This window comes from Ambystoma mexicanum, chromosome 10 (genome assembly GCF_040938575.1).
Source record: "Ambystoma mexicanum isolate Mex_15411 chromosome 10, UKY_AmexF1_1, whole genome shotgun sequence".
Classification (NCBI taxonomy): Eukaryota; Metazoa; Chordata; class Amphibia; order Caudata; family Ambystomatidae; genus Ambystoma; species Ambystoma mexicanum.
Window position 1 is genome coordinate 508681252 of NC_090932.1, and position 24378 is coordinate 508705629.

At 42.2% G+C, this 24378-nt stretch overlaps 1 protein-coding gene across 1 annotated transcript in view; it reads right to left on the reverse strand.

The window, feature by feature from the left end:
• CEP63 (centrosomal protein 63) overlaps window positions 1-24378 on the reverse strand; it is a 1157239-nt gene that overhangs the window by 1039991 nt on the left and 92870 nt on the right. Inside the window, exon 3 of the mRNA XM_069618054.1 lies at window positions 8676-8853. Coding sequence (XP_069474155.1) covers window positions 8676-8853 — 178 coding nt within the window. The remainder of the gene's footprint in view (window positions 1-8675; window positions 8854-24378) is intronic.

The following is a 24378-nucleotide window of genomic DNA, read 5'->3' on the forward strand; positions in this document are numbered from 1 at the left end:
GGGAAATGCAGGGTAAAGAGGAGAGCATGCAGATGGAAAGGGTGAGAGGGTGTTGCAGGGGGGAGGGAGAGCCGGTAACGGGGGCTAGGCAACTGCTAAGGGGAGGCCATGAGCACAAGTGCCAGTAATTGCATGGATTGCAGGTGGTGAGGGTCAAGCAGAGGGGCCCATTCTGATAGACAAGAGTACTTCCCATCTGGTGCTACTATTAATGGGTGACGAAAAGAAATGGCAGAGGACAAAGACCATGTGGGTAGTCCATATGTCTGGAGAGGGAGCGGCAAAGAGGATGTCTTTGACAGTCTGCCTGGAAGCAACATTGACGTTGGTCTCAAGCATGTCAATCCCCAAAAACGTTCCCATTATTTTGAAATAAAGGCACATGCTTCAAATAATCACATTGACATTTTAGGTTTTAATATATATACAATGACAGAGGGAAAGTAATATATAGAAAGGAAAGGTAAAATGAAACCATTTATGCATATTTAACATAATTACATCACCGAAAATAAATAAAAATACATTTTTTAACATTAACATTTTAAGTGTTATACCATTACATTATTTTTTTTTTTAATCGCTACAGTGTCCGAACATTGGGTAACATATTGAAACTTACTTGTACAAAATGTGTGAAGACAGCTACAAATTATTTAAATCTAGAAGTCAACCACTCAAGTTCAAGTTTTGCAGAACAAGTCTCTTTTGCAATGTTCTGTGGCATAGTCCGGGCCATAGAAACAAAATCTGGGTCCACCAGCACATTCAATGTCAGATCCTTCACGTCAATTTTTTGTAATATTAGCTTGGCCACCCACTGTTTGCTTCATTTTGTAAACGTGATGTGGTAACAAAGCATCCTGAAAGTTCCTGCAGTTTTTGCTTGCTCCCGCCCAACGTTCTCGTTGTGCGCAAGTACAGCCAGTCTTGTTGTGGCCACCATACCATCAATGCAGAAATGCAACCTTTTTGACCTGTACTTTAGGCACATATTATGGAACACCTCTTAATCTTGAGTGTTGCAGAATTCGGTGAATCCCTTCAGGTCTATTGAAAGCGTTTTGTCATACACAATTTTCTCCATTACTGCGTGAGGAGGGGAACCTAACACCAACCACTTTACACTTCTGCTCCTTAGTCAAAAGGTCTATGTCCACATTCATGGAAATGTTAGTTTTCTTTCCCTGAGTGTATGTTGGAACAGTGGTGCATCAACGAACGCCACTTTTCAAGTAGAATTTCTACAGATCCATTACAAGTTTTTGAGCTCCACCAAAGATGGTTGCTGATAGACTGAGACCACTTTATAATGTTTTCTGAACCCTTTTTTTAACCGGCAGCTGTAATTCTTTTCGAAATTGATTTTGCAATGTGCCATACATCAAATTGATGCTGTATGTGTGGGAACTGCTCTCGTATGGCCTCTGCTACTCCAACATGCCTGTCAGTGGCTATCAGGCCTATTTGCATCCCCTTGGATTCCAGAAGATAGATTTAATGACTGCTTCTCCATGGCAACAGACTATGTACATTCAGACAAACGCACAATGACCAAACTCACTATTTTTTACTTTCCATGTCTTGAAAGTGGCAAGTGCAGTATTTTGCGGAAAATCCAGGACTATCACACTGTCCGTCACCAGCAAGCATGACCCTTTTGCCAGTGAGTGTACTGTCAATTGATATCTGTTCGAGTTCCCAGGCATAGCTAATAGCGCGGAACAAGAAATCCTTCTGATATTTATAGTACTGTGTTTTAGCAAGGAACTCAAGTCACACAAATTGACAGAAACTTGACATTTTACTGACTGGTGATCCACTGAACATCAAAGCAGATGAACAAAGTAAATTTCCAGCAGGCACCTTTTCAAGCACAGGTTGTGCGGACCATGAAAATGTGTTATGTTGGTGGATACAGCTGGCATGAATTTTCAGGTTGGTGCCTTTGACTGCACAAGTAACATTCACCAATGGTTTCCCATATATCCTCCTATGCAATTTATGATCCCATTTAATCATTTGTATACTCTCTAGCAAACGGCAGTCGAATACAATGTATTTTTGCTCCTTTAAAAGCCAATCATCCTGCAGAACTGTGGTTTGCGATTCGATGGTGTTGGAAATATCCCCCGAAGTGGGAATACTGAAGACGAGATCATGAGCAGATTCGTCAATGAATTGCAAAGTTGCTTCGGTTATTTCGGGCTGTGATATTTCCGCATGAATTGGAGAAACCGGATCATTTAATGTTTCGTCATTGAACATTTTTTATAGGGTGAAGATGGTTCATTGGGTCTGCAAACATTTCCAATATATCTTCTGTGTCTTCAGTTTCATCTAGGCAACGTTTTGCAGTGTAGCAATGATCTGTAGTTACGTTCCATGGCTCGCTGGTGACATTAAATTCATGTTCTGGCCAATGGACATCTGCATCAGGACTCTGAACCTTGACTGGACCATGCTGTGCCTCAAAAGGTATTTGCTCCAAAAAGACATCTGTTTGGCAAGCGACCTCATTAGTTTCTGTTGTTGTCCGAGTCTTTATGCTCCTCTTCCTCCTGGGCCTCTAACAGATTAAAATAAAAACATGCTCAATTTATAGCACACATACAGAAGATACAAAATAAAAACTAAAAAAACCTAATATCAGCAAAAAAATACTTAAAAACTCATACTCCAGACCGGGTTTAAATGAGGAAGGGATTGTCACAGAGGTTCCAGAATCCCCCTATAACATAATGGTTTTAATAGGGATGTAAAAGCAAAATAAAAAAGAAACCATCAGATGCAGACTATGGTCCATATTGAGAAACACTCTTACAAGACACTTCTTGTCAATAACTAATATACATAATAAGCTTCAATATGTTTCAATTCAAAGTAGACCACATGCATGTATTGTTCAGTCGCATAGAAAGAATAAGTATAAAAATAATGACTTGATAGGTGAGTGATATTGCCCCTGACTCCTGAATAGTGATAGATGATGAATCTTGCTCCTTTATATTATGCATATAATCAGAAAATAGTCAATTGAAAAGGTATACAGTATTATACATTTGACCACATTCAACACTCAAAAACATTACTACGTGCATGTGGCTTGGCCTCATCATTGGGATCATCGACGAGTCTAGTTTCCTTATTGGTGAAGGTCTGTACTTCAATCAGTGAGCTCTACGTAAAGCTAAACATGTTAACCAACATTTTTTTTACAAAATTAAGCGAAAGTAGAGATAGACAAAGTAATCTAAAGTGACATTTTTTGAAAGTACAGTGCTATGATTTGCAAGCGCAACTAGTGTAATATAACATCAATGCAAATATTCCCCCCAAAAAGTCAAAAACGGTCATGTCACCTTTTTCCCACACTAGATTGAGAGATCATTTAGAATACATATGCATAGAGAGCACTCTATACCAACCTACATACATTCTTCGTCCACTACTCACCGGGGCCAGCGCGTGCTGAAGTTTTGTTGCAACTGCATTGGGAAGTAATTTGCAAAGGCGCCTTGGGCAACGCTTTTTAGTATAGTGGGATGCGTTATATATATCGTGTGAGAAGTGCAAGCTGAAGACACAGAATCAATTACACCCTACGTCTTGCGAGACATCATTGGGTCTGCTTTCAATCTCAGATAATGGAAATGTGCAATTTGAAAGCCACCTTCCTATTAAATCTAAATCCTGTGGGAATAAATGCAGGACTGTGCTAGTAGTTGACATGGCTCACAGTAGGGCAAAACGATACATGAAGGCATTCTTGAAATGTTTGAAAGGTCTGTTAAAGAAATATAAGTAATTATTAAAACTAATAAAGTATCACTGTGAGCAAAGCAATGAGCACATAGCTTTTTTTGTAAACTCTGTAACCTTGCCCAATTATCACAGCGTCAGAACGCACAATTATACCACAAATACATATTGCTAGTCCATTTAACAAACTTGAAGCCACAAAAAGAAAATATGAGTTGAAAACATGGACTACAAAACATAACATTCTGATCCAATGCTCTGCAATGAAATGTGCTAATTCCAGAGATAAAAATACATAAAACTTTCGATAATCGTGCACCCCGAGATAAATTAAAATGAGAATACAGTGTACATTGGGTATAAAAAAACAATACAAAATTTCTGAGCAGCGATCGATGAAACTACAGAACAAAATAGTTGACCAACCCTTACTTGGACGCACAGATGAGCCGACTGACCAAACCTGGTAACAAGTAGATTGATGGCAATATACCTTGTGGATTGCAGAGATGTTCCCTAGTGAACTATCAAGGTGTTTATAAAGGCTTAGAAAAGTGGGTGTGTATGTGAATGTGCGACGTGTTCGTTGACACCCACCAAGCCTCGATGCCAATGTTTAACCTCCTCATACCTATGCACCCAGCCCCCTTGGCAGCACACAGTCATAGGTACAAACTGCCATTGATACTGGAGGGGTATGGATGGCCATGATGCAAGCGCAAACGGGCCAGAACAATGTTCAAGGGATAAATACATATGTTGATTGCAGGGACGGGGTCTTGAAAGGGGAATCTGGAGACACCGGGTCTGGGGAGGCCATGTGGACAATGGTTGCAGTGCAGTAAACCCCTTTGAGGTGTACATGGTGTTCGACACCTTGAGCGTCCCCATCCACTCAGCCCCTTCGGGAGCGCACAGTCATAGGTGCGAACTGCCATTGATACTGGAGGAGGATGGAGGGCTAGGAGGTGAGCGCAAATGGCCCGGAACAATGTTCAAGAATACAAATATATGTAGATTGCAGGGACGGGGTCTTGAAAGAGGAGTCTGGGGAGGCCATGTGGACAATGGTTGCAGTGCAGTAAACCCCTTTGAGGTGTACATGGTGTTGGGAAGTGAATTACCCCATCCTACCCCCCCCCCCAGGCACTTTAGAGTGAGGCGAATCCCATTGGAAGCCCTGTGACATGCCAGGGGGGGTGCCCCAAGGATCACTACACAATCATAATGTTATATGTAATTTATAAATAGGGCGCGTATAGAGCTAGACGCCATTTTTGTAGCCACGGTTGTAGTAGAGGGCCTGCACGGCCAAATAATACTCTGCGTGTCAAACATAGGCTATAAGCAAAAAGAGAATCTTAATAGGCCCAACTGTTGAGAGGGGCCACCGCTGCTGCTAACCTTAGCAGAAATCCCACTTTTGTTCTCAAAGTGTTGCCAATATGTTGCTTTAAAGAAGGAATGTGGCCTGAAAGGCTACGAGAAAGTGCTGGGCACCTTGGTTTCTGTGTTATCACAAACAGGCCAAAGCAGGCCTTTGACCCCCACCCAGCCAACCACGAGTTATGGCCTCTGCCCATGGCCAAATCCTAAAACCCCCAAATTACAAGATGCTCGTCGACCACAGACCATAAACCCATCCACTATAAAACACCCAAGAACATGGCTGTCTCACTTTTATACTACAATGGCATTATTTGTAATGCGATGTACAGAAAGGGATATATTATATTTCAAAAGCGAGGGTGGAAGCCGAGAGACACGCCCGGGATGAGGGAATGTGTGCGTTTGTGGATCAGTGTCACCCAGAAAGCCCCCACCCCTGTGCTCGTCTCCGCGCCTGCCAGGTGCACTGTGTAGTGATAAAGTAGCACTCTTCTTTTAATGGGTTTGTTTTTTCGACCTTGGTCCCCTGTAGAGGATGAGCCCAGCTGTCCCACGTGATATAAGACAGACGGACGGACAGACGGGGCTGGGGCCAATGGCCTGGCATCCCCTATGGAGTAGGCCGACCACACATAGGGTCGAACCAGCCGTGCAGATTTTTACAGTACATGAATGATGCTATGCCCCCTTTTAAGCTCTTGCTTGCACCCTTTTTACTCAGAATGTTCCTGAGCAGCAGAGTTATTTGCTGGCAAACCTATTTTTGTACAATTGTTATCCTTGCAAGAATCTCTTGGCCTTTTTTTTTCCCTAGTGGGTTGTATTTTTTCTGGTGTAAACATTTAGGGGTGTGCATTCAATGGTGTTCGGCACCTTGAGCATCCCCATGCACCAGCCCCTTCGGGAGCACACAGTCATAGGTGCGGACTGCCATTGATACTGGGGGGGATGGATAGCTGTGAGGCGAGAGCAAATGGCCCGGAACAATGTTCAAGGGATACATACATATGTTGATTGCAGGGACAGGGTCTTGAAAGGGCAGTCTGGAGACACCGGGTCTGGGGAGGCCATGTGGACAATGGTCGCAGTGTAATAGACCGCTTTGAGGTGTACAGGGTGTTCTGCACCTTGAGAGTCCCCCCATCCACCTAGCCCATTCGAAAGCGAACGGTCATTGCTGCGAACTGCCAACGATACTGGGGGTGTGGGGGGGAGATGGCGGTGCGTTGAGGCGAGCGCAAAGCACCAAACTTCTTTCATGAACCTCCTAGGCGGTTGGACGTGTTTGTTGACTTACTGAAAAATGTAAACAACTATTTATATTAACTCTTTTTTAAATTTATTTTGGTAATGTAAATGGCACAAACAAACTACAAATTGTATTGATGCGGTTGCGGTACTGTCTGTAAAAATCCCTTGTACTGTCTGTTGTCATGCGAATTGCGCGCAAATGGCTCGAACGACACAGGCAAGAATTACTCATCGTACGTGGAATCCAAGCCGTCCGTTAATCCACCATGTAAACGCACGATAGACCACCACCTATAAAACAGGAACAGATTTACTTTTACTAGAATTAACCAGATAACTACTTATTTAGTTTGAAAAGCCATCTAAATTGGATGGGATTTTACCCTTAGAAAAGTAGCTTTCAAGATAAAGTACTTGCGATATGAAGTATCGAAAAATAACAAATGTGAACGCCGATTGAAGCAAGGACAGTTTGGCACCTAGGGCAATATTGTTTTTAAGTTCAAGGTGAAAAAAATGGATTTGTTTGGACGTTCAATTTCGTGATGAATACTCTGGTCTAACAGTAAGAGAAATGTATTCAATTTACAGAACAAAATCATTTGTCAGAGATCGATGGAAGTTACAATGATGTAGGAGAACAACATCAAATGTTAGCCGACTCAGTTCTCAAACATATATCAGATCTACAGTAAACGTACTCATTACTTGGGAGTACGAGGGCGAACTGTTGCTCGAAGTTCGTGCATAAGGACCATCATCATCATCATCCGCAAAACACAGATCTTGTGAGGCAGGCTGCCCTGAAGTCATGCATCTTGGTAACGCATAGCAGAGGTGTGTCTTCTTTCGGCTATGTAAGACAAGCATCCAGTTTTTTATTAGCAGGAGCAGTTCTCAACATTGGTTGGTATAACCTTGCAACCATCGCAGGTACACCAGGTGGAAACGTCTTCCATGCGACTGGGTTCAGGCTGCAGTGATTGATCATCACGACTCTCATCCGATTCCCCATCGTTCCCGCTTCTTTCCCTTTCAATTAATTCCTCCTCTGAATATTTAGGCTCGTACTGGTATGGTTTTTGAATAAGTAGAAAATCAACAGTCAGAAAAATAAGAATGTGTTTGTGTACAAGAACTACTGTTAAAGAAGAAGAGAACACACTGGCATGTTACAAAAACCCATAGTGCAAAAACATGAACAATTCACACATGTAAAAAACAAGCCTTGTAAAAGTACAATTTAAATCTGGTTTGGCAAAGACATTTGCACATAATATAAGAAATGTTTAAATAAAAAACCAACTACTGAGTTCAATCAGTTCAGACAGAGTAAGTGATTGTGATAGTGTTCCCAGGGCGTCTAGCTAGGAAGAATGCTGAAGAGCAGAAACAAATCACAGAGGCTCGAAACGAAATACACTGACTCGAAGGAAAAGAAACTCCTATGTTGTGTGATCAAAAAGGGTTTGTTTATACTTTTTGTCGAGGAAAAAGGCGTCTTGGTATTTCCATTGAGACACGTCAATAGCTTGGGTACAGTGGACGCTGACACGAGACGTGCATTGGCGTTATAAGCGTTTAGTTATGTCAGTTTGAGGGGCGGGCGATCTATATTCTTGCCGCAAGGGCACTTACTTAGGACGATGCATCAACAGATAAGATTAGCACAAAATGGCAGCGCCCAACCCGTTGTTTTCGCATGTGTAAATGTGAGGAAAATTTGAGATGCATAGGACATTTTTATAAGATCGATTACAGTATGCTTAAAAAGACATGCCCGATCGATTGGGACAATGACATTTCTGAGCGAACTTTCTCTTTAAGTATGTGAGGCCCCAGGTAATGAGTGATGTAGCTGAAGACTAAACATTCAGGATATTTGCAAAACGAGAAATCAGAGAGACTAAATGATATCTGGCTGGTTTGTTGTGTGTGACAAGTTTCAAATGCTGGGAAATATCAAAAGGAAAGTGAAAGGGTGGAGAAGAAACCATGTTTCAAAACCTTGACAGTTTGTGCAGCAAAGGGTTCATTAGGAGCATAGATGGGGTTGTCAACTCAAAGTTTAGGAACCATCTCATACAGGGTGGTTTGTGGGGCACTTGATAGGGAGGAGTGGGTGAGGATGGTAGGGTATGTAGAGAAAGGAGGTGGAGGGGTACAGGGGGCAGATGGGTGTCCTAGTATCCTAGCGATTTTCGAGAAGTAGCAGCTCACAAAGTCAACAGCAGAAGGAAAGGGGGAGAAAGAGGCTGATGAATGTGATGTACCTCTTTGTGCTTCTGCTCCATAGACGCCCTAAAGGAAGACAGCTCCTGCTCTCGCAGTTCCAGGCGTGTGGCCAGCACATTTGTCTGAGACTCCCACTCTGACTTCTTGTGAGTTACCATGATGTCGATCTGCCTTAACAGCTCCTGTAGCTCTGCCTCGCAGGAGGTCAGGAAACCCCTGCATGGCAGAAGAGGGGAAGAGACAAGGGAAAAGAGCATAAATGCATTTACTATGTTGATTTACCATTTTTGTCCCATTTTCTGTTTTCATTTTTATCAACTTTTCTATATCAAACAACATGAAAGTATCATAATTTATGGACAAGTGTATTTATACACGTTACACAGGTTGTGTGGTTCTTTTCCTCATGCTTTTTTCCAGCGCAATAGATGTCCTACTCAGGCTGTGAAATAAAACATATCTGGAACACACTCAATCCTTCGATATTGCCCCTTTTACATTGTCTTTTCTACCTCCGATTAATATGTTGCTCTCTATTTTTAAGAAGCACATAATTGGGAAACCAAAAACACTGTGCTCATCAACAACCACAGACTTAAATGGTTTGCCACAGAACTTATTCTTGGAAAGTTGCTTATAAGGTCTGACTCTGCCTCTGTGTTGATCACATTCCAAGGTCATTCCGGTACACAATAGATAATCTAACACCTTGATGACAGAGAGAGTCTATACCTCATTTAATTCTCAACTTATTCTCTAGCACCATGTTTCACATGACCACGTTTTTCTTCTAATTCTTATTTCTTCCAATGTCTTACCACCCACTTGATACCTTCATGCATATGTTATCCTGTCTTTTTACCACACACAATTTACCAGTTATTTTTTAATGCAGAATTTCTACAGATTATTTGCAGCAAAAAGCAGGGGTGGGTTTGGGTGAGGAAATATTGGCTGCAAAGAAGGTGGGGCATGGGTCCCCCTCCCCATTTTACAGCCAAAAAACGAATCCCAGAATGTATTTTGACATCACAAAGACAAACACTTAGGAGTTCATGGTCTTGTCATTTTGGCAGGTGGAAGTACTACAGACTTACTTAAAGCAATTTATCAAGAGAAAACAGAAGACTTCTGGATACTTTTCAAATGTTGTCCTAGAGTCATATTTGGCACGCACGCACGCAGGCACGCACGCACGCACGCACGCGCACACACACACACGAAATAGAAGATGAATTAAATAATATATTTTAATTCACATATTAAAATATCATACTGTATCACAATTAAATGTGTTAATCTAATCTGCATTATGATGCGATTTGGATAAAGTGCAATTCATTTAAAAGATTTAGGAGAGCAATAGACAAGCCATTCAGTGTCTTGTACAAACCTTTAAAAATATTTTTCTCTTGGGATTTGTTTTGCTGTATAGGTTATAAGGAGATGTCCTAGGTCTTGGGAATACCATTCACCACACAGTTTGCATTCACCTGCTTCTTGATCTAAATTTTGCCAAATCCTTACTGTTTCATTAATTTTCACCAGATTTAAATGAAATAGTAGTAGTTGATAACGCAAAGTTGGATTTGGAAATTTTCTTAAGCAGGGGAGTATATAGTTAGTGAATTTTTTGCAGACACCAACAATTCTAATGTTTTTCATGTTAGAAAAGTATTCTCTGGTTGAAATCCAGTATGCTCTTATTAATGCTTGTTTCACTTTGTCTGGATTTACATTGAGTGTCTCAATAGTTGATTCATATGTTTGCAAGAGGTTCAGCTTGAAGGGAAGACAAATATTTACTGTTTTTAGACACTCTATGGGCCTCAATATCTTCGTAAAGAGAGTTCATGTGTGGATCAAGAATTGATCTATATAAAGGCAAGAACTTTCCGTTGTAGTGCGATTGTAATGAGAGGGTTGCTGATTATAATGTAGAGTTCATAACGCAACCGGGAAATCAGTAAAGACATGGGTAAAAGCAGTGTCTTTTTCCACAGCTGGCCTTCTAAGCGAGACCAAATAACAGAGCGAGCACTAGAATTGATTTCTAGGATGTATAACATGGCCGGTATTACGTTGTTTTTATAGAATTTGAGACTAGGTAGAAGCAAAAATCTACATAAAAAGAGTTTAACTATGTTTTCATTTGACTCATATTGGAGTATCTTACTTTCCAATTCATCATATTTCACCTTCTTTGCAATCAGTAAGATACATTGGTTCATCATCCATTCCGATTAATGTTTGTTGTGTGATTATTTACCAAATATAATAATATTTGACTTTGATGAATTAACAACCAAATCATTTTCATGAGCACACAATTCCAGTCCTTTGATTAAACGCTGTAACCCTACTGGAGTTCAGTCAATTAGTGCAAGATCATCAGCATAGACCATGAAATGGATTTTACATTTATCCACAGACGGGCTCACAAAAGAGTGAGCTAACAGAAAGTCAGCCAAATCGGCATGGTAAAGATCAAACAAGACGGCTGCAAGGATGCATCCTTGTCTTAAACTGTTTTTGATGTGTATTTCTGATGTTGTCACCGCTCATATTTAGTCTTACTCGGACTATAGTTTAACCATGTAAGGCCATGATTACCTGTAACAGACCTTCTAGGATGTTCCATTTCTTTAACTTACTCCATAGCTTTTCTCTGTTGACCAAGTCACAAGCTTTTGAAAGGACAAGGAGAGCTATGTAAGTTGGCATTGAATTTTTTTTCAGGCTGCGTTTTTTTAGGATGTTTAGAGTTAGCTTGTTCAGTAAGATCGATATTCCTTTACGAAAACCAGTCTGGAATTTGGATAAAATTGAGTGACACTATACCCATTTCATCAGATCTTGGAGGTCTATGCGAGCATATATTTTGCTGTCACAGTCTAACAGCGTTATGGGGCAACAGTTTGCTGAATTAGTGCTTTTGCCTTTTTTGTATATTGACATAATGATGGCTCGTATACAAGATTGTGGAACCGATTGTGTTTTTAAGATATTTTTAGAAAGCTCAAATAGAATAATTGACCAAGGTGTTGAAACGTTTTAATACCGCATTGGTTAACACATTTGGTCCAGCCGCACAGGAATTAGACGATTTTTTAAGAAAACCCTCTCCCTCTTCTTTTTCAATATGAAGTAACCAATTAACTTTTTTTATTGTCAGCCTGAGGCATAAGTTGTTTACCGACGTTTCAGTTAAATGTTTTATCCAGGTGTCATTTGCTATCGTAGTAGATTGTTTCACACCCCGAGATTGTGCATTATGGTTAATAATCAGCCAGAAATCTTGAGCCTGTGTTGGCAAGAGGGCTTGAAGCATGATCGGTCCATCATGTTTATTACGTAAAGTGTGCCGTTCACGTGACCAATATCTATATTTGTTCTTTCATTTTTTCTTTTCCAGTGTCAACATTTGTGCAGATAAACCAATACTGTTTAGGTCATGTAACCTTTTGTTAAAATACTTTTTTTTTAAAAATAGGTTACCTCAACAAAAGGTATGCTGATGATTCTTTATGCTTGTGCCCTTTTTGGATTTTGGGAGATGAAGATCCCATAGAAATTCTACAAAATGTCTGGGTGAACAAAGTTTTCATTTCTATTGCAAGATCACGATCTATGATGGACTCTAATTTGGAATTTAGTCTTGAGGCCCGATTGTCAAAACAAACAATTCGATTTCCATGGGGATTAATCTGAGGTTTTGAAGTGTATATTTGTGTAGGGTTGAATTGTTGTCACTATGTCCTAGGAATAACAAAAAGGTTTTTGCAGCACTGGAAAAGTTCTGGAGACGCCACTATATAATCAATTGTGGATTTTGCTTTGCCATTCGTCCAATTGGGTGCCGGGAGGGGCGGGGGCAGGGGGTAGCGAGTGTTTACATTCCCATTAAGAATGATTAAATTCCAATCTATCCCACACTTCACTGTTACATTTATTTAACCCCGATTTTGAAAGATTTCTGACGGAGAGCAACGTGCATTAAAATCTCCATCTATTAGAATTAAATCATTCGGAAATCGAATATTGATTTCAGTTAGAATAATAGAGATTTTCTAAAAAAGGCAATAAGCCAGTACTCGCGGGGTTCCAATAGATGTTGATTAAAAGTAAGCCTCTTGTTGCATTGATCAACTTTATCATACATTTGATAACAATAATGCCATCAATGTCCTAGTTTATGCATTCAATGTTTGTTCCAAAAATGTTTTTGATGGCAATCAAGAGTCTTCCTAAAGGGCGACCCCGTTAATACGAGTTGCAAGTTGCCAAATATAGTGTACCCATCAATATGCAGTGCTTCCAGGAGCCAAGTCTCTTGTAGGAAGACTAAGTCATTGAAGATAGCACGGCTAATGGCTGTATTCCTGAACGATGCCGGTCCTCTTGTGTTCCAACTTATAAAATTTAGATCTTCTTTTCCCCTATAGCAGGTCCTCTGACACATTCAGTCTCTGGAAGACCACAGTTAGAATTTCAGGGAGAAGCATCAATAATTTAGATCTTTCATTTGATGCCTTTTCAGAGTTCGAACTCGGATAACTGTTCTCCCTGCCCCGATTGCATGTATTTGTGTAGGTATTTTTGATACTTTATTAGTGGTTTCAGCCATTCCACTGTCTGAGTCGTTGGCAGGGAAGGGGGAATTGTTGGGAAAAACCTCTATGGCACACATACATAGTGCTTTCACACTGTCAGCATTTTTTAAGATGAGTTTGACGATGCAAGTACATTTTTCATACAGAAAAGAAAGGCGATCTATGTCATGGGTGGAAAACAAATATAGATCAGAAATCTTTTTTTGTAAAAGCCAAGATATTACTTCGATTAAGTGCTTGTTGGTCCATTTTCTGAGTTACTTGGCGAAGGCACACTTTCAGCGCTGCCAAGGGTTTGTAAAGATTTGACTGGTCTAATTTGATGGTCAAGGGTTGCAAGTTTTTTTCTGGGCATGAATCCTTTGTAGATAGTACAGTGAACTTTAAAAGGTGTGATCACACACTAATCACTTGAAGATGTTTTTTCACCATTTTCCAGCATGCCTTTCTTGCAGAAAATGGGAGCCAGTTTTTGAGGTTTGAGGGGCATTGTTATTTTGCTCATTGTTTTGTGTGTTTGTGACCCAATACTGATTTTCATTTTAGGAGTAATAGGATCTGTTACAATTATTTCCTCATCAATTTGATTAGACTGAACATTTCTTGGCATCTTGGTCTTTTTTGTTTTTTGAACAGATGAAGCAGCCGAATTTTGTTTTACTCTTTTCCTACTTTCTGGAATTAGATTCTGTGACATTATTAAACGCTTTGAAAAAATGTCTTTGTCCCGCTTTTTTCTGTGTCCCACGGGTTGGCTTATCTCCTGTCTTATTTGACTGTCCAGGATTTTCTGATGGAATCGAAAGTGTTTGTTTCCTTTTTCCTGTTTTCTTTCCATAGTTTTAGTTGTATGGGGATCACAACTTCTCTGTCTTCCCGATTGTTTAATGGTCGAGCATCTTTTAACATGATGCTTGTTTTTGCAATGGGTAATTCTGGTGGATTCTTAATTATTATTTCTTTTTCTCGCTGTGAACCATTGTTGTTCATTATCATCGGCTATTTGGGCAAGTCTCATGAATTCTTCGAGAAACGACTTTGAGAGAGGAGTCTCATCTCCATAGAAGATTTCATTGCAACCGGCAACAGGGATGGAATTCATGGTCCGATTTGATTTTATACTGTCCACCAGCAGACATTTGATTTCATTCCACATTACTGCATTTGAGTCTTTAAACGATGAACATTCTGTTGTTAAGGCTTTTAGGCTATGGGTATGGGCATTTTCATTTGTTACGAGAAGGCCTGCTATACCTTTTTGTTTTTTATTTAGTACGGTATTCAATCCGACTAAGGAGGTTTTGAAACTGCCCATTTCTTTTGATAGCTTCATTAGAATGCCCGAGTATGAATGAACCTCTTCTTTCATGGATTCAAACACATTTACAAGGGAAGTGAGGACAAAGCTCAGTGCAGCAAGAGTAGAATCTTGTGATTTGTCTACATCTGCATTACGAGAGCAAGGGATATTGCTAACATGAGCTTTGTCACATCTTTCTCTAATGTTTATGCTGGAAGTGATTGGGGCAAAGAGATGGCCCTTTGGAGTGTTAACGATTTGCGGGGCATCAGCACCATCCCTTGTATGGATTTGACTCTCACAAGGGTTTAAATCAAGTTCCATATCGGTTGCACATAATGCAGTTTCCTACAAACCAGAGAGATTTGAACTGGACTCGTTGTCAAGAGAACAGTAGGTTGTGTTGGCTACCCATGATAGTTTTTCTAATGCATTGAGGCTCAGCAATCCTTTTTTTGGGTGCTGCTAAACTTGATATTTTCCTCTTCATTGAGGATGTTGAAACAGTATATTCCAGTTTAGGATGCATTGTCTTTAACCAAATGATTTGGAAATAATGGAATTTCTGTTGGAACACACCGCTTCTAACACATTTTTCACTTCGGAGCACACCGTGAGCTGAGGCATCTTGCTCGCATTGCTTTGTGTGTGTTGTGCGCTATCAGGGGGTTCCTGCTCTGTTGCTTTTTAAATCGTCTTTGTATGTGGAGCTACATAAATTGTACATACTATTCAAAGAAGCTGGTAGACATAGCTCGTGTTTAAGCAGTAAATGCGGAGGCAATTGTAGCAACAAGGCATTATTTATGCACAATGCAACAGAGTGTAGAGTCTGTTTATTAGGATTGCACTTACCGCATTAGATGATCAACAAGTAGCAAGACAGCAATCAAAACTAAGTCAGCCCCCAACCCCTCCGGCCAACACATTTGTAGCATTCCACTGCACTTCGCTAGGGTGGGGCGTTTTAGGCAATGTCATCTTCCTTTACTCTGCCTCCATGACAAACTGTGAGGCAAGACTCGCGAAGGATCCAACAATAAGGAGTTGAAGACCATGGCCAACACACTTGCAGCACTCCACTGCGCTTCGATAAGGTGGTGGGTTTTAGGCAATGCTCTCTTCCTTTACTCTGCCTCCACTACAAAAAGGGAGGAAAGACTCACAAAGGAACCAACAATAAGGAGCTGCAGATCATCAAGCACTTTAAACTTCCAGACATAAATAAGCTCTGAGGACAGTAAAATTCTCTCTTCAGAAGGATCAGCGAGCTAGATAAAATATAAAGGATACCTAAAGTATTAGCGTTCACCCTTAAGAACTATTTATTTACTCTCACAAGATATGTATCGCCAAATGAGTGGAGTTGACATGATGACAAATTATGTTGAATCACTAGTTAATTTATTTCAAGTTTTGAGCTCATACATAAACCATATTATCTAGAACTGGGTTGCAGTATTTCATAATAATTTAATAACAGGTTCATTGTGGGGTGAACACAATGCAAACTCATACAATATAATAAAATACATTATATTCCAAATATTTTAATAAACAATTTTGAATCAAACTTTTTTTTAAACCGGCAAAAAAACATCTTTTACATGGGAATGAATTAAATACTAACATCATTTAACTAATCTCACACTTGCTGGTCAGTTGCTAGAACACCGACTTGTTAGCAATCACACTGTCAACAGAGGGTGTTTCAGCGCTTTCTGGTGCTACACTCTCTGCTGCTCCCTTCTTTTTTAGCCTTCATCAGGACAAAAATAATGTTCAATCAGTCTATGGGAACCACGTGGTGTGTTCAAAGCGAGGGTTTGGAAAAATAATTCTATCATAGATTTGCTTATTTATTTTCATTCTATTTTCTTTCTTGTTACTGCTGTTTATTCTTCACATTGTCAAAAGTCATCACTGCTATCGCAATCCATCGGTGTTCACTGCGCTGCTGCTATGAAAGCAGTTCTGAGCTCAGACGCATGGCAACTATTAAATGAACTAAGAAAGCACAAGAAATTGAGGGCAAGATCTATGCATGCCATTCTTATAACACGGCCCGGCACAGAGCTATAACTACATTTGAAAAGTTGAACATTTTAAATTGGAATGACATTTTATATCTCCCTAACCTTTCATTAAAGTAAGATGATTCTGCACATTGAGGGCAATCAGTTTCTCACAGAACTATTTAAAAAGCCAACTTAAGTAAAGAATATTGCACACAAGTACTGGAAACTGACCAAATGCCACATCCAGCATCCCTAAATGGGAATTTTGAAGAGCAAAAACAAATTGGAATGATGATAAACACAATATCATCGAGCTGGGTGGTCAGTTGAGAAAGCTCCCTATTTTAATTTGTGCTGGGGGGCTAACCGCTAGGGATTGGGTTGACCTGGCTGCTACCCGAGGTATCTCCCCGAGGGTGAAAGAAGTGAGGTCCTGCAAGCTTTCACTCCCTGTTAAGAGAGGCGACGTCTCATGAAGACGATAACCACATCCACAGTCAGAAGACCACAAGTCCCAACAACCATTAGGATATGCAAACCCTGAACATGCATTTCATGTTAAAATTCAAACAGAGTTCAATTGAAAAGCCCTATGATCAGGAGCGGCCTAATCGCAAAACTTAGCAAAACCGCAAGTGTTTGGGAACAAATCTAACAAGCAGAAGTTCATCGACGTTCTGAACAATCAGCATACCTCTGAATCTCGAGTTAAGACAGCTGGTGGGTCCGTCCCGAAAAGGCAGGAAGGGTCACGCTGCGTGTGAGAAAAACACTCTATACTGTGGAACTCTGCAGAGCCACAAACCTGGACCTCTACGAAAACAAAATGATTCAGACGGCCCCGCACAGAGATGAAACCTCGGTTCCAATCAATCGCCTCCCTACCAATAGGAAAGGTCTAACAATAATAATATGACAAGGCAATTATGATTTCAAAGGAGAAACTACCACTCACAAGACACGACACATCCCGCTCCAGGTTGAACCAATAAGGACTTGGGTAGTACAATTAACTACAAGCTCAGAGCTGTAAAAAGAGCTGGGAAGCATCAGAAAAAGGAAAATAATGGCACGGAGCAGACTTGCTCAGCCAGACTTCTTGGCTACACTTGCACATGGCCATCTGAGAAACCACAGATAGTTTCCACTGTATTAGCCTCGGCAAGCTGTCAGCAGGGCTGCTGCGGAAAGCCATGAACCTAGGACCAGGTTTCCATAGAGACCTGAGGAAAAACCTCTGGCATACATCGGCTGCCTGAAAAGGACTGAGAATGAGCAGGGGAGAAATACCAACTGTGCTTGAAGAAGCCAAGGTCTGAAAGAGACTTCATGTGAATGCTAGGAACCGCAAAGTTTTGTTTGACTTAATTTTAAATGCAGAGAACCCCAGGGTCAGGGAGATACCCAACATGAATTCTGAGAACCCCAAGATCAGGGAGAACAAGATGTGAATTGGGAGAAATCTAAGGAAGCACTTGTGTACGAGCGCGGTAGAAATAACATATCAATATCAATAAGGTCTAGGATAGGTCTGAAGTGCATGCTAGTCCATTTCAAAGAGATTTGACATTGATGCCGAGAACCCCAAAGGACAGGGAGAACAAGATGTGAATTGGGAGAAATCTAAGGAAATACTTGTGTACGAGCGCAGTAGAAATAAAATATCAATATCAATAAGGTCTAGGATAGGCCTGAAGTGCATGCTAGGAGGCCAAAGTGAGGTCAGAGTGGAGGAACCGAAGAAGCCTGAAACCAAGAAGAGGACTTAAGAGGCATTTTTGAGAGCAGGAAGACAAAAGTAATGGTATTTTCTGTTTTAAGAATAAGGTGGACATTTAGGAGTAGGCTACTTGATCGCTTCTGCTGCCCATTTCTTTGAATTTATGTGTTGTAATTTAGGGAAGCAAGCAGGCTTAGTACTCATTAAGAATATAATTAGGGAACTCTTCTGTTGGGCAGTTCATTAAACATTGTTTTGTAGATTAGGGTGACCATGGAGTGACAAGGACTCTTAGGACTAGATTCCCAAAATATTTTGTGTTATTCCATCTGGCGATGAGGATTTTATCGATAGCTCTGATATTGTGGTTAACAATGCTAAATGTCAGGTTATGGTATAACAAGCAAAAAAAGTAGAAAACGTGTTCCTACATTCCATATTAAAATTACTCCGCTGGCTAGGGCAACTAGTACGCTTTTTTGAGGAGTCTACTTCTAAGCGGATAATACATAGAAGTCACAAATACTGCCAGTGGTAGGGTTGATGAAACAACTAAACACTTGGATGATGAGTTATTTCTGCACCTTTTGGCATCAATGGAGTGATGTGAGCTATGAAGGTGTACAATCCCACAACAGGTGGCATTGCTAGTTATGCAGCTGAGAGCTGCGCTTTGACTTCCTAGACGCTTAGGAGTTTGGGCTCTTGTGTATAGGCAAATATCCAAACACCACCTACAGACTCTGTTCCTCCTCATACATCATTCCTCCCCATCTGTACTACAATGAAATAGCTGAACACCTAATGGCAAAAAGAGTCGAAATTAAAAAAGCAATCTTGGTTTGGGTTGCAGTTCTCAAGATTATCCTTTTTCAAGATTTGACACTTACATAGCCCTCAAAGATGTATCAGTATACTCATACATGCACAATAGATGCTGAGTGAAGACAAAAAGCTTTAACAGAACAAAGCACCAAAGAGCAAGATGAATCTATGAAAACTAACATTCGGCAGATGAAACTCTACAACAGAATTAGACAGCAGCATTAACTGAAACAGAGCACACACACACCCACACATCCAGGATTCAATGATGTAAAACACAAGTGAAGGCATATTTTAAAGAATGCCCCTATTATCACCAGCGCAATTGATCGCTGATGGGATGTAACTAGGTAAATGTTGGTCATAATCTAGGGCTGGTTTGGCCCGTCTGACTTGGGCGATGAGATTCATGCACACACTTGCATGTTAACCAGCATCTTACTTCTGCTCAAGTTAATGTCATTTAGAGCAAGCAGCTGAACACTGCATTTCCAAATGCAGAAATGGTTGGGTCATGTGTGATGCAAGGGGTATAAACTATATAAGAAAAACAGGCTTTCAAATCGCCTCATCATAGATTGACAGAGGTGGTACGATGGATGATGCACGACTGTATGATGGATGGATTTTACAGGTGAACGGATTGGATAGTACACTAGTGTGCAATTTCCACAAATTACATTGAGACAAAATATCTGCAGGCTTGCACTGTCTTTCCTACTGGCACTGGCTTTATAAAGCATACAGTAAACTTGCATCCCTCTGGGCACTTTCGCAGGCAGTGTTATTAACAACCACACACAATTGTACTGTGTTAGCCCCACTAAGGTTGGGCCCTCTACCCTTGGATTACACAATTAACTTGGTAGCGGCAGGCCAACCCAGTGAGATGCCCTGTGACAGAATAGCAACGTAAAGCATGACCCCTATATATGACATGCATTACTTACCGTAATAGCATTTCTGATCTGCTTAGAGTCACATGCTGTGCATATAGTCCAACATCTAGTGGTAATCGCGGAGTATTGCATCTTGTCTTTGGAAGATCGAAAGGGGACGTTGACATGGGCATGCCTGTACACTATCCCTAATGTGACGTGTAGTGTACCCAAAATCCCTCACGTGTCGAGGTCCCTCCGATTATATTTTTTCTGCTGTGAGGGAACCATCGTGAGTGAGTACAGATAGAGAAAAAGTAGTACAATGTCCATGTTCCTTCTACTCTGAGTGGGGAGGAAGGGTGGGCGCATGTGAATCTAAGCAGATCAAATCATCAAAAATGCTATTACGGTAAGCAATGCATCTCTTCTGATGCTTGTGAATCTGCTGAGAATCACATGCTGTGCATAGACTAGCGAGCAGTACCCGGGGTTGGTGGTGGGAAGTGAGCAGGAACAGTAGTGAAGAGATGCCTTAGTACTGCTTGTCCCACCTGAGAATCAGACCTAGAGTGAGTATCCAGGCAGTAGCTGTCACAAATCTCCGGTTTGTCTGCAATGTCTAGATCACTTCCCAAATCGGTATCTTCCCCCTCTTCCTCACCTGAAGAAATTACCTTCTTAACCTTCTTCTTTCCTTCTTTGCCGTGGGATTTCTTTTTTATTAAATATGGTCTACCGCAAAACAACGCCACAATGGTTGTCGGAAAGTACCGGAAACCAGTGGCCCCGGATCCACGATAACCGGAGGGGAAAAAGCCAGGTAGGCAAAAAACCCAGAGCCTCCTTGATGCCGGAGAATGGAGTCCAGATGACTGTCAGAGGAAGAGGTTGGTCTTCGAGTATCTACCAGAACCAAGTAGTAGGTGCGGACTTCACCCGCAATGGAATAGAAGTTGCCTGCATACGAGGCGGACCAGTGAAAGAGAAGGAATGAGGTCCGAGAACCCAGAGAGAAGCCTAAGGTGAGTACCAAGGGAGAGGAAGGCAGAATGCTGGGATCCGTAAAAGCAATACGGACACAGAGAGCCAGAGAGAACAGAGACAGGAGCCAGAGAAAGAGGGACCGTCCGCCGGAAGGAACCGGACGGAAGAAACAGAAGGAACGGGCAGAGGCCCAAGGCAGGACAGGGGGGCTCAACAGAGCCAAGCGAGAGAACTAGCGTATTAACCAGCAGTGAGGAGCTAAGTTGCAACGCGAGTTGCTCGCGGAGTGGGAGCCCTGATAACCCTGGCGGCGGCCATCTTGAGAAAGACTAGCGCGCAGCCTGGCGTTGTGGGTTGAACGTGGCGGAACAGTTCAATGGCGGCCGAGCCTCCATCGAAACCAATGCCTCGTGAAAAAGGGGCGCATGACAGTATGCCCCCCTCAATACGGGCAAAGCCTGGATTGCCAGGATGAGCCCAAAAGAACGACTTCACCAGGCGTGGAGCGTGCACATCAGAGCTGGCCTCCCAGGAATCTTTAGAGGCAGGATAGCCCTTCCAGGACAACAGGAATTCCAATCTCCCACGGCGATAACGAGAGTCCTTGATCTCCTCAACCTCATAAACCTCCTCCTCCAAACGTCCCACTCCAGGGGGGGGGGCGAACCAGGGAGGAGGTGGGGGTCTTTTCCTGAGCCAAACGTAGCAAAGAAGAATGGAACACCGGATGAACCCTTTTCAAACACTCGGGCAATTTGAGGCGAAAGGACACCGGAGTAATCCTGGAGATCACGGTATAAGGACCCACGAATCTGGGAGACAATTTGGTCGGGTGGACCCATCTGGGTAAGTACTTGGTCGACAACCAAACTCGTGAACCCACTTCGATCGAAGGTCCATCAGTACGTTTCCGATCGGCATACCGCTTGTAGTGACTGCGAGCCTGAGTCAAAGCTTCCCTGGCAGTGCGATGAGCTGCCACTAATTGCTGTAATCGATCATTAACGGTAGGGCAGGCTGTATCGGATGCCGAGACAGGTAAAATGGACCTCGGGTGTAGCCTGAACGTACAAAAGAAAGGACTTAGAGCAGTGGCAGAATGAGTGGCATTATTATAAGCAAACTCAGCTGTGGGTAGTAATTTGTGCCAGTTGTCTTGGGTATAGTTGACATAGCAACGAAGATATTGCTCAAGAGTCCCATTCAATCTCTCCGTCTTTCCATTTGTTTGTGGATGGAAACCTGAGGACAATGCCCTTTCAATACCCAGTTTCTGACACAAGGCGGTCCAAAATTTGGAGGTAAACAGACTACCCCGATCTGAGATGATTTTCAAAGGTAGTCCGTGTCAGTGAAAGATCTCACGCACAAACACTTCGGCCATTTGAGAGGCCGATGGTAATCCTGGGAAGGGGGAGAAATGAGCCAATTTGGTAAATGAGTCCACCGTAACCATGATACAAATGTGTCCCCGTGAAGCGGGAAGGTCTACAATGAAGTCAGTGGAGATCTGTTCCCAGGGGATCTTCGGCAAAGGAATTTGTTCCAAAAGGCCAATGGGCTTTAGCTATCGATTCTTACAGCGGGCACACGGCATACATTCTTGAATGTATTTCTTAATGTCAGAGGACATGTTGGGCCAACAGAATGATCTCTGAACCAGTTCCTCTGTGGTCTTTCTTCCCCTATGACCCGCGGTAAAATGATCGTGACACCAAGACATGACCTTATGCTGTAAATCAAGTTGAGGTACAAACAGTTTTTTGTTGACAAAACATAACCCTTCTTTCATTTCCATCTGATAGCGGGGTGAAGTAAGGTTAGGTAGAGAAACTCGGGCTGTGGCCGACTTGACTTGCGAGAGGAATGATGCGGCAGAGGCAATGAGCACCTGTTGAGGAAACAGTCTTTCCTTGTTGGGAATGGAAGAATTAGTGGCAGTATAGCGACGGGACAGGGCATCGGCGATAACATTCTGACTGCCTGGAATGTACGTTATCTCAAAGTCATATTGGGCAAAGAAATGCGCCCATCTTGCCTGGCGAGAATTGGCGCATTCCATATTCTGCAAAGCCTTGAGATTTTTATGATCTGTCCTGATGAGAAATGAATTACCACCACCCTGCAGTAGATGTCTCCACTCTTCACATGCAAGCTTGATCGCCAACAACTCCCTCTCTATCACCAAGTAATTCCTTTGGCTAACGGTGAGAGTTTTAGAGAGATAAGCAATGGGGTGTTCTTCTCCTTTGCTCTCCTGCAGGAGCACAGCTCCCACTGCAGAGGCCGAGGCGTCCACTTCCAAAATAAACCTTTTAGTTTGGTCGGGCTGGACAAGAACAGGAGCCGAACAAAAACTTCCCTTTAGGCTTTGGAATGCTGTTTCCGCCTTCACGGTCCAGGAGAAGGGTTGGTTCTCTTTCGTAAGAAGAGAGGTTAAGGGAACCACAGTAGAAGAGAAGTTTCAAATGAATTTCCAGTAAAAGTTGGTAAATCCCAGCAATCTCTGAACCTCCTTTATGTTAGTGGGAGACGGCCAATCCATAATGGCAGAAACATTTGTAGGATCCATTCTGATACCATCTTGGGATAGAATAAACCCCAAATAGGGGATTGAAGAAGTCTGAAACTCGCACTTACTGGATTTCACAAGTAGTTGGTTTTCCTGAAGTCGATCAAGTACCTCGTGAAGATGAACTGAATGATCTTGTAATGATTTGGAGAAGATCAAGATGTCATCTAAGTAGATGATCACTGAATGAAACAGCAAATCTGAGAAAATGCGATCCATAAATCTCTGGATGTCATGCACCCCTTCTATGTGCGCCTATGGGATCGGTGGAGAAGGGGACGCCATAGAAAGGTTCCATCACGTTCGGCGTAACGTGTTCTGCGGTCTAGTCTTTCATTCCAAGATGGCCGCCGCCAGCATTTTTCAGGTCTGTGCAGCCGACAGGGATCGCGTTGCAACTGCGCTTACCTCCGCTTTGTTGCCGACGCTCCTTGTCATTTCTCTTGGCTCTGCTGAGCCCCGCTTTCCTTTGCCCCTCTCTGGTTCTCCTTCCCTGGTTCCTTCTTATGTTTCTCGCTGGTCTCTCCTTTCCTGCTCGCTGGCTCCTTGGGTCCTTCCCCTTACTCTTCTGGACCTCCGCCGGTACATCTTCCCGATCTCCAACCTGATCCGGCTCCTCCTGAGAAGTCGCCTCCGCATCCTTCCCAGTGGATCCCTCGCCTTCCTGTGCACCAGATTCAAGGAAAGAGGGGTACCTTTCTGTTCACCTCGAGTAGGGTTTTTTTGCCTCTGTGGCTTTTTCCCCTTAGGCGGCTCTGGACCGGCGTCCCTGGTGACCGGGGTTACTTTCGGAAACCAAGGTGGCGCTGTTCCGCGGTCGGCCGTATT